The 16340-nt window shown below is 51.1% G+C and overlaps 1 protein-coding gene across 1 annotated transcript in view; it reads right to left on the bottom strand.

The window, feature by feature from the left end:
- LOC147699077 (sodium/potassium-transporting ATPase subunit alpha-1-like) overlaps window positions 1-16340 on the bottom strand; it is a 3282495-nt gene that overhangs the window by 1103253 nt on the left and 2162902 nt on the right. Inside the window, exon 16 of the mRNA XM_086936300.1 lies at window positions 8881-8990. Within this exon, the coding sequence (XP_086792426.1) occupies window positions 8881-8990 (110 nt within the window). The remainder of the gene's footprint in view (window positions 1-8880; window positions 8991-16340) is intronic.

The raw sequence follows: 16340 nt of genomic DNA, 5'->3' as shown, positions 1-16340 counted from the left end.
GACTTCTGTCTTCCATTCCTAGGTTGGAATGTACCGCGTCCACGTCCCCGCATGGATTGGGAAATCTCCGCAGGATGGTGGCTGGGACTGACGGACTGACTGAAATGCTTATAAAGCGCACGAATGCCGCGGCGTCTTGGCGCTGTAATACACAGAAAAAAGCAATAGAGCAGTTAAGTTTGGGTGAAAAGCCAGGTTTTCAAGGCTTTCCTAAAGCTCATTTTAGATTTTTAGGCGCGTAATAATGGGGATAGCGAGTTCCATACTTTTGCCGCCTAGTGGGAGAATGATTTTCCTCCCCATCGAGCTCTGCTTATTCTGGGCTGACAAATTAGGTCATGATTGGCTGACCTCAGAGTTCGAGAGGGTACATAACGGGGCAGTAGTTTGATGAAGTCATCAGGTCCCTTACCATGTAAAGACCTATGTACCAAACAAAGAGCCTTGAATTGAATACGGCGCCTGACCGGGAGCCAATGAAGCTCCCGAATGGCTTTGGATTTGGGGTGACGTTTGGGGAGGTTCAGTAACGCCCTGGCCGCTGCATTCTGAATTGCCTGCAGTTTGGTCAGTTGTTTTTCTCCTGCTCCCAGGTAGAGGGAGTTACAGTAATCAATCCGGGACATTACAAGGGCTCCTATCACCGTCTTTCTTTTTTTTTTCAAATTTTATTGATCGATCAGGTAAAAGCAGGTAGACAGTTCTCCACAATCAGGAGGTCACTGTAAGTCATCAACACATACGTATCATTGTATCCTAATCAATAAAAAGAAACGCTTCGCCCTAACCCCCCCCAACTCCCACAGCCACCCAAGAACCTCCCTACCCGCCCCTTATCCCTCCCTAGCCCTGTTCACGCGATCATGTCAATCCTTCTGTACGTGCAATCTGTAAGTCCGGCGCCATGCGCACTCTAGGCCTGGCGTCTATCCCCCAAATCTAGATCGTCGTCAGGCTCTGCTGGGGGATCAAGAGTCAAACCTCTGTAATCCGCCCACCGCTTCCAAATTTTATAATGCTTCCTGGGGCAACCTCTGGCCTCGAACACTGAGCGCTCCAACCCCATAAAATAATCCAGTCCAGCTTTCCACGCACTCGGGGGGTGGGGGGGGGCTCGCTCATTCTTCCACGCTCGAGCCAAGTCCCGCTTGGCCACCACTAGTCCCAAAAGTAAGAGATGACGTTTGTAAATATTTCCACCTACCCCCTCGAGCACATGAAGGAGACCTAAACGATGAGTGCGGGGGAGATCCCAGCCCAGCACCTCCGACAAACAACTCCAAACACCATTCCAGAACCTAGTCAAGCTAGCACACGACCACACAGTATGGATTAGGGTACCAATGTCAGCTCCACAACGCAGGCACTCCGGGGACCCGATCAGGCCCGCCTTCCACAGTCGCTCTCGTGTATAGTAGGCCCTGTGCAAGTATTTAAATTGGATTAGTCGGAGGCACCGCAATAGCCATCCCACGTGGGGACTCCAGTGCCTCCCTCCAGTCATCTTCATCCAGGGGCCCCACATCCCTTTCCCAAGCATCTTTCAGTGGAAGCAGGGAAGAGGAACAGTGAGTGACCAGCGTCTGATATATGCGGGACACCTTTTTATCCCCAAGATCGCCCATGAAAACCTTCGCTTCCACGGGGCTGAACTCCGGTAGCGACTCTAACCCAACCAGGCTAGGCTTCAATGCGTGACGAAATTGTAAATATCTGAAGAATTGAGTGTTAGGCATGTGGAACTCGTCCCGCAGGCCCTGAAATGACTTAAGAGTCACACCGGACATAACGTCTCCAAGCGAGGAGATCCCAATAGAGTCCCATCCGCCAAATCCCGGAAGCGAGGCCAGCGCAGGGAGTCGTCCATTCTGCCACAATGGGGTCTCTGCCGTCAACTTTCCCCACCAGCCCATGCGACGCAGTGCCTGTTTCCAGACTGCAAATACCACTTGTGTGCCTGACGGCAGCCGCCTCCTAAGCCCAGCCGAGTATAGGACGGTATGCAATGTATTATTCCCCATTAGTGAGCGCTCCAGCGCATATGCCGGGTCGCCTCCATCCCCATACCACCAGTCGTTTAAGACCAACAAATGAGAGGCTTGGTAATACGAAAGGATGTCCGACGTGGCTAAGCCACCACAATACGTAGATAGAAAGCACGTGCGTAGCGCCACTCTAGCGGCTCCCCCTGCCCACAAGAAGCGGCCCAGGGCGGAATTGACCTGCCGGAACCACCGTGGTGGGATTGGGTGTGGATGGTTCTGTAATTGATATAGGAGGCGCGGAAGGGCAACCATTTTTAAAATCGCCGACCTGCCATAGATGGTAAGGGGCATTCGGGACCAAGTTTTGATGTCTGTTTGAACCCTCTCCCATACCGGCAGCACGTTGCGCTCCCATGAGACTGTCGCGGACTCGGACAAGAACACTCCAATGTACAATATGCCCCCGGCTGCAGCCCGCAAGGCTGATGCCCACGAGCCTGTGTCCGCCCTATCACCCAGCACCCACAAAGTGGACTTACTCGGGTTAAGGTAGAGGCCCGATACCTCACCAAAGATACACATTATCTCCAGCACTCGGGCCCAGATCTATTCAAGTCAGTGAGGAAAAAGAGGACGTCGTCCGCATAGAGGGCAATTCTATCGGTCAGGCCCCCTTCCCATACAAAGCCCCGCAGCTGCGCATCAATGCGCACCCTAGAGGTGAGAGGCTCCATAAGCAATGCAAATAAATATGGGGACAGCGGGCAACCCTGACGGGTCCCCCGGCCAATGGCAATCCTCTCCGAGATCGCTCCAGAGACACGCACAGACGCCGTGATGTCAGTATACAGGAGTTTGACATAGGATATAAACACTGGGCCCAAATTAAGATGAGGCAGAAGCGCAAATAAGTAGGTCCAACTCACCGAGTCGAAGGCCCTATCTATATCTGTCAAGAGCAGGGCCGCCTGCTCTCCTTTGGCCCTCATCGCGTCTATGGCAGTCTGCGCCCTGCGAATATTGTGTTGCGTCGCTCTTTGTGGCATAAAGCCCGCCTGATCCGGGTGGACCAGATCGGCCACATACAGGAGGAGACGGTTCGCCAACGCCTTAACCAGCAATTTAGCCTCGATGTTAAGCGATGATATAGGGCGGTACGAGTCATGCCGATCAGGGGGCCTACCTGGTTTCTGAAACACCACCACCTCAGCATGGCGCCAGTCGCTGGCAGTCTACCCACTTCTCGCGCTGCCTCTAGTGCGGTCCTATAATGGGACCCCAGTTGGAGATGGAACTTCTTATAGAATTCACACGGGAAGCCGCTCGGCCCGGGTGCCTTCCCTGTGTTGAGCTGCCCCAGTGCATCACCCAGTTCCTCCGCCGTGAATCACGGTCTTTCTTAACGTGATCGGGATGTAGGGTAAGACTTTTCTGAGCACCTTAATACTGTAGAAACAGGCCGATGTCACCTGATTAACCTGGGCCTTACATGAGAGATCCTTATCTAGTAGAAAGCCAAGGTTCCTGACCATGTCTACAGGGAGAGGGCAAGAACCTGCCTCGGGAGGCCACCATAGATCACTCCAGATAGATGGTTTATGACCGAACTCTATATTTTCGGTTTTATCCATATTTAATCTGAGAACGTTGTGGCTCATCCAATTCTTCACCCCGGCAAGGCAGTTTCTGAAGCGTTCAGTCGTGGCTTCGATGGAATGGGAGATTGACACTACAATTTGAGTGTCATTGGCGTAAGACACCAGTTGTAGGTCATAAGATCTGATCAAGGCTGCTAAAGGAGTAACATATAGGTTGAATAATGTAGGTGATAGTGCCGAGCCTTGCGGGACCCCGCCGGAAGGGAGAATTCAGTTGATTGTAATCCATTCCAGATCACTTGATGAGTTTGGGCGCCTAGAAAGGAGGCAACAAGGGCCAGAGCAGTACCAGTGAATCCTAGGGTAGTTAATACAGTGTCGAAGGCCGCTGTAAGGTCTAATATTATCAGGGCCGTCCGACCACCCTCATCCATGGTCTTACGTATTTTTTCGGTGGCCATGATAAGAGCGGATTCTGTGGAATGAAGGGGTCTAAAACCGTGCTGTGACGGATCTAACAGCTTCTTTTCATCCACATGTCTCATAATTTCCTGATTCATGGCCTTTTCCAAGATCTTAGCAGGTAGAGGCAGGCACAATATGGGACGGTAGTGCTTATGTTCAGAAGGATCAAGAGTGTCCATCTTAAGAATAGGTCTGATACAGGCCATCTTCCAACTTTTGGGGAATTCACCTTGATTAATAATCTTATTTAGCAGGGGAGTCAACACATTTGCGATGCTCTCTGGAATCATATGTAATACGTAGGGGGGGGCAAGGATCTAGAGGGGAGCCAGATTTCATCTGGATGAGAAGATCGCATACTTGCTTCTTCTCTAGTAAAGGAAAACTAGAGAAGCAGGAGGTGGTCAAAGTGGGCTGTCCTACATCATTGGTGGATGTATCTGATACCATAGTGCTGAGCTCATCATACACCATTTGTACTTTAGTTTGAAAAAAAGTGGCAATGCCATTAACAAAGTTCTGATCCGGACTAAAGACTGTGTCCCGGGGGCTTTTGACTAAATGGGCTACGGTTTTGAATAGTTCCCTGGAGGAGTTAGAGGAGTTTTGAATTTTATCTGTAAAATAGATATATTTAGCATGGACAATTATTTGTTTATACTCCTGTAGAACTTTTGTATATTCAAGTTTGTTTTTCTGACTGTAGTCTGAGCGCCACATCCGCTCCACTCGTCGACATTTCATTTTAGTAGCTTTCGCCTCTGCCGTCTTCAGCCCGGCTTGCTTGAATCCAGTGGCAAAGTGAGCAAGCCACTCACGTCTGAGCATACCCTGCCACACTTATGGCGGCCAAAATTGTACCGCTTTTGGCCGCCATAAGTGTGGCAGGGTATGCTCAGACGTGAGTGGCTTGCTCACTTTGCCACTGGATTCAAGCAAGCCGGGCTGAAGACGGCTGGAATGCCAGAAACCGGTCCTCGGAAGCTTTTTTCCGGTCCAGGGAAGACATGGCTTGGCAGTTCGGGCTGGACTGTTCCCATGAGGCACAGGGTCAGGCTGATTTGCATATAGCCATGTCTGAACTGGGGTGGCAGAGTGGGCTAAAGATCGGTGATGGATTAAACCCAGATCTTTTGACTGGGTGTGAGTGTTTGATTGATTCAGATGCTCCGTCCATCACCACCCCCTTTTGTACCCCCGCTGGGACCTGTGGCAGGACTTGCACAACCGTCTCCCAAAGGGAGTGGGAGAAACGGACCAATAAGCATGCGGTATTCACCAATCGCAATGTCGGGCTGGAGGAAGAAAACAACTTCTTCCCAAATGAATCCAACCTCTTGGATTCCCTATCCGGAGGGGCAGAAGGGAACACGCCCTGGGAAGTGGAGGCCTGCACCAGCAAATTTTTATTGATGGGATGTTGGCAGAGGAACTTCAGGTCATCCGGTGCTGGGCGATCGCGGCATACAATTGTCCTATTCACAGGAGCCCCTACGCTAGGCGTGTACCATGTCCTGAGAAGGACGTCAATAAGTGCTTCATTAAAGGGTAAAAGGGGTTTTGGAAGTGGATGCACCAGGTTGAAGCACTTCAGTCAGGAGATTAGTACTGACCAGCCTGGAGGGCAGTTCTAGTCCTAGAACCTCAGCTGCCCTTTTTACCACCGTATATGTAAATCCAAATGGAAGAAGGACCCTCGCACTCCTGTTGATCTTCGTAAACCAAAAGGTGTTGAGGTGGTTGGTGCAAATTGGCACCATAGCATAGGATGCCCCTTCTTCCAAAGCCACTGTTGGCGGAGAGAGCATGCCACGTTCCCCATACAAGTCCAAATGCTCCGCAAAGTCATCATGGTGTTCCAGAGGGTTTACAGAACCCTCCCATACCTTTCTCAAGCACATCCTCAAAGTGCTCTGGTAACAAAATAGAACCCCTGGGTTCAATCAATGCTGGAATTGGGGTGGAGCGACATCGTTCCAACTCCTTATCGTCTGGGATTAGGATGGGGCTGGCGCAAGCAGTGGACACAGACAACACTGCAGGTCCAATGCCCGAGGAGGTTACGTTGCCATGACCGGCGTCGACCCGGATCTGAGATCGGATCCATGAGGCCCCACAGGTACGTGACTGGAGCCGATGACTTCAAACTTGATGGGGCCCCTTTCGATCCCGCCGGGCCCAGGGGCTCACCAGCAGGGTCGGCCCCTGGCTCTAGCTCCGCAGAACCGTGCCTAGAGCGTTGGTGCTCCTTACCTATCCCGTCGACGGACGACAGCCAAGGTGAAGATGAAATCCACTTGACTTCTTCTCCTTGTGCCGCTTCCCCGTGTGTCCCCAGGACCTCGAGTGGGTGAAGAGGACTTGGGCTCCGGGAGTGGTCCTGCAATCTCCTCTTCTTTTATCGGGACTTCGGCGGAGTTTCGCTGGACGGTGTCAAAGGCTAGGCCCCAAAGAGCTTCATCGCCTGCTCCCGCAAGGCCTTCGGAGCCATGGCCCGGCAGTCCGGTCACAACTTCGAATCGTGGTCGCGCTTGAGACACCAGAGGCAGATGAGGTGGGGGTCGGTAACGATATCATGCGGTGGCAGGCACAGCATGGCTTGAAACCTGTCTTCCTTGAAGGCATCCTCACACACTAAGTAGAAACAGATTCCGAATTCGACAAAAAGTTGAGAAAATACCTGTCATAAAGCGACATAGGGGTAGCTCTTCCCGGCTCGGCACTTAACTAGCGTGGAAAGAAAATAATTGATGTCCGTGTGCTGATTATATAGGCACCGCAACAACATAACCGACGACATCACATGGAGCCAAATGGAGCCACCCGATGGCGCACGCAAGGGGTATTGCTCAGCAAAAGTTTCCGGATCCAGCCTGACGCCTGGAAAAATTCAAAGGTAAGGAATCTGTAAGGTAGACGTCTCTATCAGATACCAATGCCACCTTATAGCAGAAACTTCAGTTTGACATCTATGCTCAGGTCGATTGGGCCTTCCCTCCTCCTCTTCTGCATCTTTCATTACCAGATAGAGGATATGTATGTCAGTACACTTTGTGGCTCCTTGATTTTCTCACTGAACCTATTCATCATAGAAGAAATATTGATTTAGTGCAGATCTGGCTCATCATGCTTGTCATCACTCTCCTGCCTTGAGGATGCCTACTGCATGATGTTCCTTCTAGGATGGCACTGATGAAACCATGAGGGATTCTAGAGGCAGAACAGATGACAAAGGAGAAGCTGCAGGAGCAGATGATACCAAAGAAACAACTGTTGGAACTGAAAAATTTGGAGATGGATGAATAACATCTGTCATTGTGTAGCACGAATACACAGTGGTCGCCAGGGGGAGACCAAACCATAGACTAAAATAGTAGGATGCAAACCACGACTGTACCCAGAAGACGTAGAAGTGCTGGGTACCCAAGGAACCATCCTAGGTAAGCTTGTTGATGAAGTGCTTGTCAAAGGGTGGGTCATCAATGGATGTCAATCTGCCATTGTGAAGGTATCGCTCAGGATTGAGCACTTCGTCAAAGAGCATGAAAGCACCATGGACAACACAGATGACTGCACTCCAACCACTGACGGATGTGTCATCAACAAAGGAGCAATGACCGTCAATGGTGGATGTTTCTTCAACAGTATTGGCTTTAATGGGTGTCCCCTCACTGATGGCGTGGAAGGTTGACTTGCCTTAGTCCTCGTGGATTTACCAAAATCAGCAATGCACGTTGCTCTGTCATCGCCATCCTAATCTCAATTCTCAACTATTGTATACCTGACTGAATTGGTACCACCTTTCTTCAGTGGCAAATCTGACCCTGGAGACAACAACCTATGGTTTTCTGAGTATGTTTCTTAGGCAGCTCACTCTCATATTACCTGCCACCAGCTGACAACAGCTGCCAGGCCCAAACCAGCAGTGACAGAGGGTACGTGACTGTGCCTTTGACTGCTCTAAAGCTGGTTCAGAAGTTCTTTCCTGATCTGCAGAGCTGGAATCCTCAACCTTCCCTTCGAGGTTTGTAAAACCAACCTTTTCTCCCTAACCTTAAATGTCTTAGTGGGGAAAGTTTTTCAATTGTTACATTTCTTAGGTTTGTGTCCATAGTTGAATACCAAGTGAAGGCACTTGGTATGCAAATTATCCATGTAGATGTGTCTTTTTCCACAAGCTTTACAAGACTTAAACTTACATTTCTTCTGTGCTGCTTCCAATACCGAGTCCTTTGAAAATTTACTTTTTGACATTAAAAGTGATGCTAAGGGTGACAGATGTTTAGTGGTAGATTAGAAAGCTTGCTTTGGCTGCTCTAGAAGGCTTCGGGGATAGCCACTATTCTCAGGTGAGGTGAGTCATTAGAAGTTGGCTCGGGACTGACATTAACAGGAAATAGGTAAGTGTCCGATTCACCCTCTTGGGTGGAGGAGGGTTTACATGATTAATCAATAGGCTGATCGTGAGAATCATATACGCTCTCTCCCCCCTCCTGATCATCATGTAATCACCATCACCAACCTCCTTTTGCCGGTGTGGGAGCTGTGGAGGGCGTGGAAAGTAAGGAATTGGCATAAGTATGGAGAAGCGGCCCCCTACAAACAGGGAGTCACTGTGGAGGCATACAGTGCCACCTATCAGCTCACAGGAGCACTGCCGTAAAATGTTTCAGATCCAGTTTGGCACCTGGGGATATTCTAAAGGTGAGGAATCTGTAATTAGAATCATGTATTACAAATCAATTTTACAACACTGCATGCTGGTAACTTATTTTAACCATATTTTTTGTCAGAACGGTCTTAATTCGACCAATGTGAGTGTCTTCACTCACCTTATTGATAGGAAGGCTGTCTTGTTCTGCTTGGAAGACTGCACGGTTGCAAAGACCAGCTACACGGGCCAGAGCCAACCAAGTTGCAGAGGTCTTGTTGAAGGAATAGCCTAGAAAAGAAGAACTGCTAGATTAAGACTTTAACAAAATGAAAATCATAAATGGCATTATCAAGGAAGTCACTTTATTTTTTACTTCTAAATGTTTTAATATTTTGAATAAAAGAAAAGAAAGTGCATCATATTAAATATAATGCCACACCAATGTTAGACACAGCGTAGGAAAAATAGAAAAAATCCAGCTAAAGCTGTCTAGATACCTCTGTAAAAACACTTAACAGAGCCCTCCCATACCATAGGCAAAAAACAGCACTGTTTTTGTCAATAGGAGATACGTTTTTTAAAGCAAATACAATAAGTTGTATACATGAACATGAGCACTGCTTGCTCAGAAGTCAGAGGACATGAAGGTACAAAAAAATGACAAGCATTGGCAAAGCCAATCAGTCTTCCTTGACAAATGGCTTTGCTGATGCTTGTAATGTGCCTGTAACAACTCACTGATATTAATTTTGTCAATGCTTATTTTCTGTGCAATTAATAGAAAAGGCATGAGCTTGAGGTGGTCTTCTTGCAATGATATGTTATACTGTTTCTCATTGGGTTACTGTAGGAGGCTGGCTTAGTACATGTGCTCGCCTATTTAAGGGTAGCACCCTACACCAATCCAGACCAACATTATGGTGATTTTAGTGGTCTTAGAAAACCTTAGAAAGCTCTCCAAGTGGTAGTTGTGGAGAGCAGAATTCAAGCTTTGTCCAGAAGGAGTGTAAAGCAGCTTGTTTTACCAGATCTTAATCTTATTGGTATAGGTTAATTGAAAAAGAACCACGTAGTGTATGTATAAAAAATCTAATAATTATAAGACACACACTAACACATAACAATATCTCCTACCCGAAGATATAACACAATGCACACAATACTTTGCAATAAAGACAGGTAAGTAGCACGAATACACAGTGGTCGCCAGGGGGAGACCAAACCATATACTAAAATAGTAGGATGCAAACCACGACTGTACCCAGAAGACGTAGAAGTGCTGGGTACCCAAGGAACCACCCTAGGTAAGTACTCAGGAACCCCATGGAGACCGTGTGCAGAGTGGGAACACGACTGCGTGCTCAATTCGAGTCAATGGGTAAGTCGCAGTTGCAATTTTAAATAAAAAGGGCCCTTCCCAGTGGACCCTGAAGAAACTCTGTGGAAGACAGAAGTTTGAAGAGCCACCCTATTCGTGGATACCCTAGGATCCAGGATACCTACAGCAAGGAAGCCGGGTGCTTAGATGTGAAGTGGCATCAAAAACCGGCATCAAACTCAATGGTGGACTTCAAAAAGATGCCCCGCTGGTGAAGAAGGTGAAAGTGTCCGGTGGAAACCAAAGGTGGATTCAAGTTGAGAAGTATCTGCAAGCAGAGGGGACAGAGTCTATGCCACTCAGGAGTGACCAGAAGGCACGGAAGATAAATGCCCACCGATGTCAGGAGATGCAGAAGAGTTGACAATGACCTTAGAGCTGCAGCTGTGTGGACCAGGTGATTCTGTGGAAGAGCAAGAGCCATTCATGAGCTGTCCCACGCTGGATGATGAGAGCTGAGGGGATGGTGTCTGTCAGGAGCACCAACAAGCCTTGCAAGAAAAAAGGTGCAGCAGTAGGACCAGCAAGGTCCGAGTGACTCATCACAAGGAGGGGATTCGGAGTAGGCCCTGAGCAATCACTGGAGCCCACTGGAGTCGAAGAAGACCCTCGAGAAGATCCACAGGCTGGAGGCACACGAGTTGCAGGAGGATCTCGATCAGCTCAGCAAAGATACAGGCCCACGGTGCAAAGGCTGTGGCGAGTATGACGATCTTGGCTGTAGGAGGAGCTTCTTGGAGCCCGAAGATCTCTGAGGAAGAGAGCAACAAGCCTGTAGGCAGTCGACGCAGTGCACAGGGGTTCGGTTCCGATGGTTCCGACGAGGGATACTGGCCTCAAACCTGGTGAGAAGACAGTGCAAGCCTCAAGGGAGTTGTAGAACCACCACTTGTGTTGCTGAGCCTTTTGGAGTCCGTGGGAGCACAGGAGCAGCACACCAGTCAGCTGCGTGGCGGTGCCTGCAGATGTAGGGGAGTGTCTTCTTCACTCCAAGGGAGATTCCTTGGGTGTCTTGGATATCCACAGGCCTTGGAAGGTTCCTGTATGGAGCACAGGCACAGACGTTGCACCAGATGAGCAGGACAATGAGACCAAGAGTAACAGGAGTCTTTCTAATTGGAGCCTTGGTGCCCAGAGCAAAGTCCAGCAAAGTCTAGAGTGCCCAGTCCGTCTAAGATGAAGTAGTGTCTGATCTGAATCTTGTCCCATGATGAATCTAGGGACCCACCCACAAGTAGGCCCTTAAGTACCCTTAGGAAAGGGTTGGGATTATTCGAACTGGTTTAAACTGGAGTATGCTGGGAGGGTACCAAGTTTGCCCTTCAAGCAGTCTCAGTGGCGCTGGCAAGCACCCCCACCCTGCCCCAATACACTAAACCCTATCTGGGAGGTGGTCACACCTCCCTGTGACAGGATATCTATTGTTCGGACTTCCCATGCTTGAGCTTGGCTTAGCAGCAGGAGGGCATAAACCTGTTTCTGGTCGGCAGCAGCCCTAGCTTACTTTCCGGTTCTGGAAGAAAGGTACGGGAGCTCCCAGAGGAGCTTTACAGTGCATTAAATCATACCCCCACACCGTTTACGGTGTGGCGGTATGATTCCAACATGTTTGACACCAAGCACTGAGGGCCTTTTGGAGGAGCTTTACAGTGGTAGAATCATACTCCCACCCAGTTTACGGTGTGGGGGTATGGTTCCAACATATTTGAGATCAAACATGACAGGGTTCCTTCCAGCCAGTTTAAAGAGCGACCCTTGACCCCAACAGGTAGGTCCCTACCCCTCCGCACAGCACCGCCTGTGTCGCCCTGCCCTAGCTGCCGCTGCTGAGGAAGTTCAAGGTCTTCGACCACCCGCAGGCTACCACCTGCGCCTCATCCCTGGTGGCCAGTGGTAGGCTTTATTGCTTTTATTGTATTGCCTGTATTTTCGTTGTTGTGTCTGTGACTGCTGTTGTCTGTCTTCCCCCACTGCCTGTACGTGGTCCTTGCCCCTTTTTCTTCCCTCTGTTCCCCTCGCTGCCCCGTGCTCTCTCTGCCTGGTCTTTCCTTCTGTATCCCTCGCTGCCCCCGTGTCTCTGCCCGGTTTTCCCTTCTGTTCCCCTCGCTGCTTCCGTGTCTCTGCCCGGTTTTCCCTTCTGTTCCCCTCGCTGCCCCCGTGCCTCTCTGCACGTTCTGCCTTCTGTTCTTAGCTGCCCCAGTATTTCTGTGGTCTGTATTTTGCCTCTGTGCCAAACATTTTTCCGGTATTTCTGTGCCCTTTGCCTTTTGTGCCACTCGTTTTTCCCTCCTTTTTGTGCTCCTTTTGCCTTCTGTTCCACTCCTTTAATGTGCCCTACTGCCTTCTGTGCCACTCGTTTTTCCCTTGTTTTTGCTCCCCTTTTGCCTTCTGTTCCACTCGTTTATTGTGCCCTTCTGCCCTCTGTTCCACTCGTTTTTTGTGCCCTTCTGCCCTCTGTGTCATTCGTTTTTTCCTCGTTTCTGTGCCCCTTTTGCCTTATGTCCCACTCGTTTTTTTGTGCCCTGTTACCTTCGTTGTCCCTCACCGCCCTCGCCGCTGGGTCCCCTGTGGCCCCGTCCTCCATACGGCCCACTACCCCGGCCTCGCGCCTCCACGCTGCTCCTCCCTCCCACGTCCCCATATATGCCGGCCGCTGCACAGCCGTGCCTAAGGCTAGCCCGTCTGCACCCGTCCACGCCTGGACCGCGCCCAGCGTCAGAACCCCTGGCCCCCGCACCCACCACAACGACTGCCGCCACTACAACGCCAGCACTCTGCACGCTCTTACCTCCGGATGGAGCCACACCTGCTTCGAGGCCGCCCAAAACACACACACGACCCCTTCACCTGTTGGAACTGCAGCTACACCAGACTCCGAGCCGACGAACTACCCGCCAAGAAAGACCCCAACCACCTGTGATGCATACTACTGAACACCCGCTCCGCACGCAAGCATGCCGTCGAGCTCTGTGACCTGCTCGACACAACATCCCCGGACGTTGTCTTCCTGACAGAGATCTGGTTTAACGACTCCTCTGCACCTGACATCGCCATATGCATCCCAGAAGGCTAAAGGATCACCCGCAGAGACCGCACCAACGGAGTCAGAGGAGGAATCGTCATCATCCACAGGAACAGCATCAGGGTCTCGACTAGCACCGACAACGCGCTCAGCACTGCCAAAGACATGCATTTCCAGATCGACACAGACCCTAACTCCACCCTCAGAGGCACCCTCATCCACCGACCCCCCGGATCCCGCCGCCAGTTCAGAAACTCCATCGCCGACTTGATCAGCACGCACTCCCTGACCTCCACCGACTATATCCTCCTCGGAGACCTGAACTTTCACCTTGAGAACAACAACGACAACAACTCCACAAACCTCGTCAACCTCTGACTGAAGCAACTCGTCACAACGCCCACCCACTCTGCCGGCCACACGCTTGACCCCGTTTTCTCCTCAAGCCCGCACGTCTCCGTCAGCCACACCACCGAACTCCTCTTGACCGACCACCGCTGCATCCACTTCGCCTTCCAGAAGCCCACCACACACCACCGCACCCAACAGATCCCTCGCTGCTGCTGGGGTAAAATCACCGAAGACCAACTACACGTAAACTTTGCTCCTATCCCACCCATCGAACCCTCCAACACCGACAACGCTGCCCACAGCCTCAGATGCTGGATCGAGGACTGTGCCAACAACCTCGCCCCACTGAAGAAACCCCCCCACAGAGACACAAGCAAGAGGGCCAGCTGGTTCACCCTCACCCCAGAACTCCTAGCCTCCAAGCAAGCCTGCCGGAAACTAAAGAAATGGCACAGTGAACAAATTCCAGACAGCCACGCAGCACACAAGGACGCCATCCGCAACCACCACCATCTCATCAGGCCGGCCAAGAGGACCTCCTTCAAAGACAACCTTGACAACAACGCATACAATAGCAAGGAGCGTTTCAACATCGTGAAGGAACTCTCCGACCCCAGCTCCAACACCAACGTCATCCCGCAGTCGCAAGCCCTGTGTGACTCTCTCACCACCTTCTTCCACTGCAAGATAGCAGACATCCACAACAGCTTCAACACCGAGACAGCCCCAACAAACAGCAACACAACAGACCCTCCGCACACCTTCGACTACGAGCCACTGCTAACCTGGGCCAACTTGAGCATCAATGACACCATCAAGACCATGCACACAATACACTCCGGCTCTCCGTCAGACCCATTCCTGCACTACGTCTTCAACAGAGCAAGCAGCTCCATCGCACCCCACCTGTGCAACGTCATCAATCTCTCCCTCAAGACCGCGACCTACCCAGAGATCTGGAAATACACTGAGATCAACGCCCTACTCAAAAAACCCAAGGCAGACTCAAGAGACCTCAAGAACCGACCGGCCCATCTCTCTGCTTCCCTTCCCTGCCAAGGTCATCGAGAAAACCGTCAACAGACAGCTAACCCGATACCTCGAAGAAAACAGAATCCTGGGCCATTCCCAGTCAGGGTTCCGCAGCAACCACAGCACCGAGACTGCCCTCATCGCCGCCACCGATGACAACAGGACCCTGCTGGACAACGGCGAGACTCATTCTCCTAGATCTCTCTGCTGCCTTCTAAACCGTCTGCCACTGCACACTACCGGCACGCCGCAGGGATCCAAGACAAGGCTCTGGATTGGACCACCTCCTTCCTCTCCGGCAGAACCCAGAGTGTCCGCCTCCCCCATTCCGTTCCAAAGCCTCCGAGATCATCTGCGGCGTACACCAGCGATCCTCTCTCAGCCCGACGCAGTTCAACATTTACATGGCCCAGCTCGCACACGTAGCCCGACTGCAGAACCTCAACATAATCTCCTACGCCGATGACACTCAGCTGATCCTCTCCCTCACCAAGGACCCCATCACTGCCAAAGCCAACCTCCACAAAGGATTGAAGGCCGTGGCCGACTGGATGAAGACCAGCCGTCTGACGCTGAACTCGGACAAGACGGAGGTCCTCATCCTCGCCTCCAACCCTTCAGCCTGGAATGACTCCTAGTGGCCGACTGCACTGGGGCAGCCCTGACACCCAACGACCACGCACGCAACCTGGGAATCATCCTCAACTCAATGCTCTCATAACCAAGCAAGTCAACGCCATCTCCTCCTCTTGCTTCAACACCCTCCGCATGCTCCGCAAGATCTACAGATGGATCCCGACAGATACAAGAAAGTCAGTGACCCAGGCCCTCGTCAGCAGCAGACTCGACTATGGAAATGCCCTCTTTGTGGGAGCCCCGCCCAACCTCATCAAACAACTACAACGCATTCAAAACACCTCGGCACGACTGATCCTCGACGTACCACGCCACGGCCACATCACCCCCCACCTGAGAAACCTGCACTGGCTCCCCGTCAACAACAGAATATCCTTCAAGCTCCTCTCCCACACACACAAGGCACTCCACAAGACCGGCCCAGCCTACCTCAACAGACGGTTCTCCTTGTACATCCCCAACTGCCAGCTACGCTCTGCCGACCTCTTACTCGCTACCGTCCCGCGCATCCAAAGGACAACCACCGATGGGAGACCCTTCTCCCACCTCGCCACTAAGACAAGGAACACCCTCCCACTGAGCCTACGACAGACCCAAGACCAGCTGAACTTCAGGAGGATACTCAAGACCTTGCTGTTCGATCAGTAGCCCCCCACCCCTGCCCGGCGCCTTGAGACCCTCGCGGGTATGTAGTGCACTATATATATATCGTAATGGCTGATGCGCTTACAACCCGGGAGAATGGACGCCGAAGATTGTAGGGGTGGCCAGCATGCAGGGTTACCCGCGCACTTAGAACCGAGCACCCTGCCTTCAGGTTTGACTTATAGGTTTTAAGTTCATGGACCTCAGATATAAGAAAATATATATCTGTCGTAAGTGGTGCTAGCAGTGGCAGGCCTGGAGTCACAATTTGAGGGTCTCTTGTGGGTGTCATAATACATGCTTCAGCCCATGGGAGGCCCCTGGTGGACCTATGCCCTGGGTACCTTGGTGCCATATACTAGGGTACACCAGTAGCCAATCTGGGGTGTACTTAAGTACTTAACATTGCCAATTTAGGGGCGAGAGCACAGAGACTGGTGTCATGGTTAGCAGGATCCAAGTCAGACTAGTCAGCAAACAGCATGACATCAGGCAATAAGTGGGGGTAACCATGACAGCAGATCCTACTTTCCTACAGTTACCACTCCAAGATAGTGTCAAGTTTCATCTAAAC

Source organism: Lissotriton vulgaris, chromosome 8 (assembly GCF_964263255.1).
Source record: "Lissotriton vulgaris chromosome 8, aLisVul1.2, whole genome shotgun sequence".
NCBI lineage: Eukaryota > Metazoa > Chordata > Amphibia > Caudata > Salamandridae > Lissotriton > Lissotriton vulgaris.
This window is presented reverse-complemented; position numbering and strand designations above follow the sequence as displayed.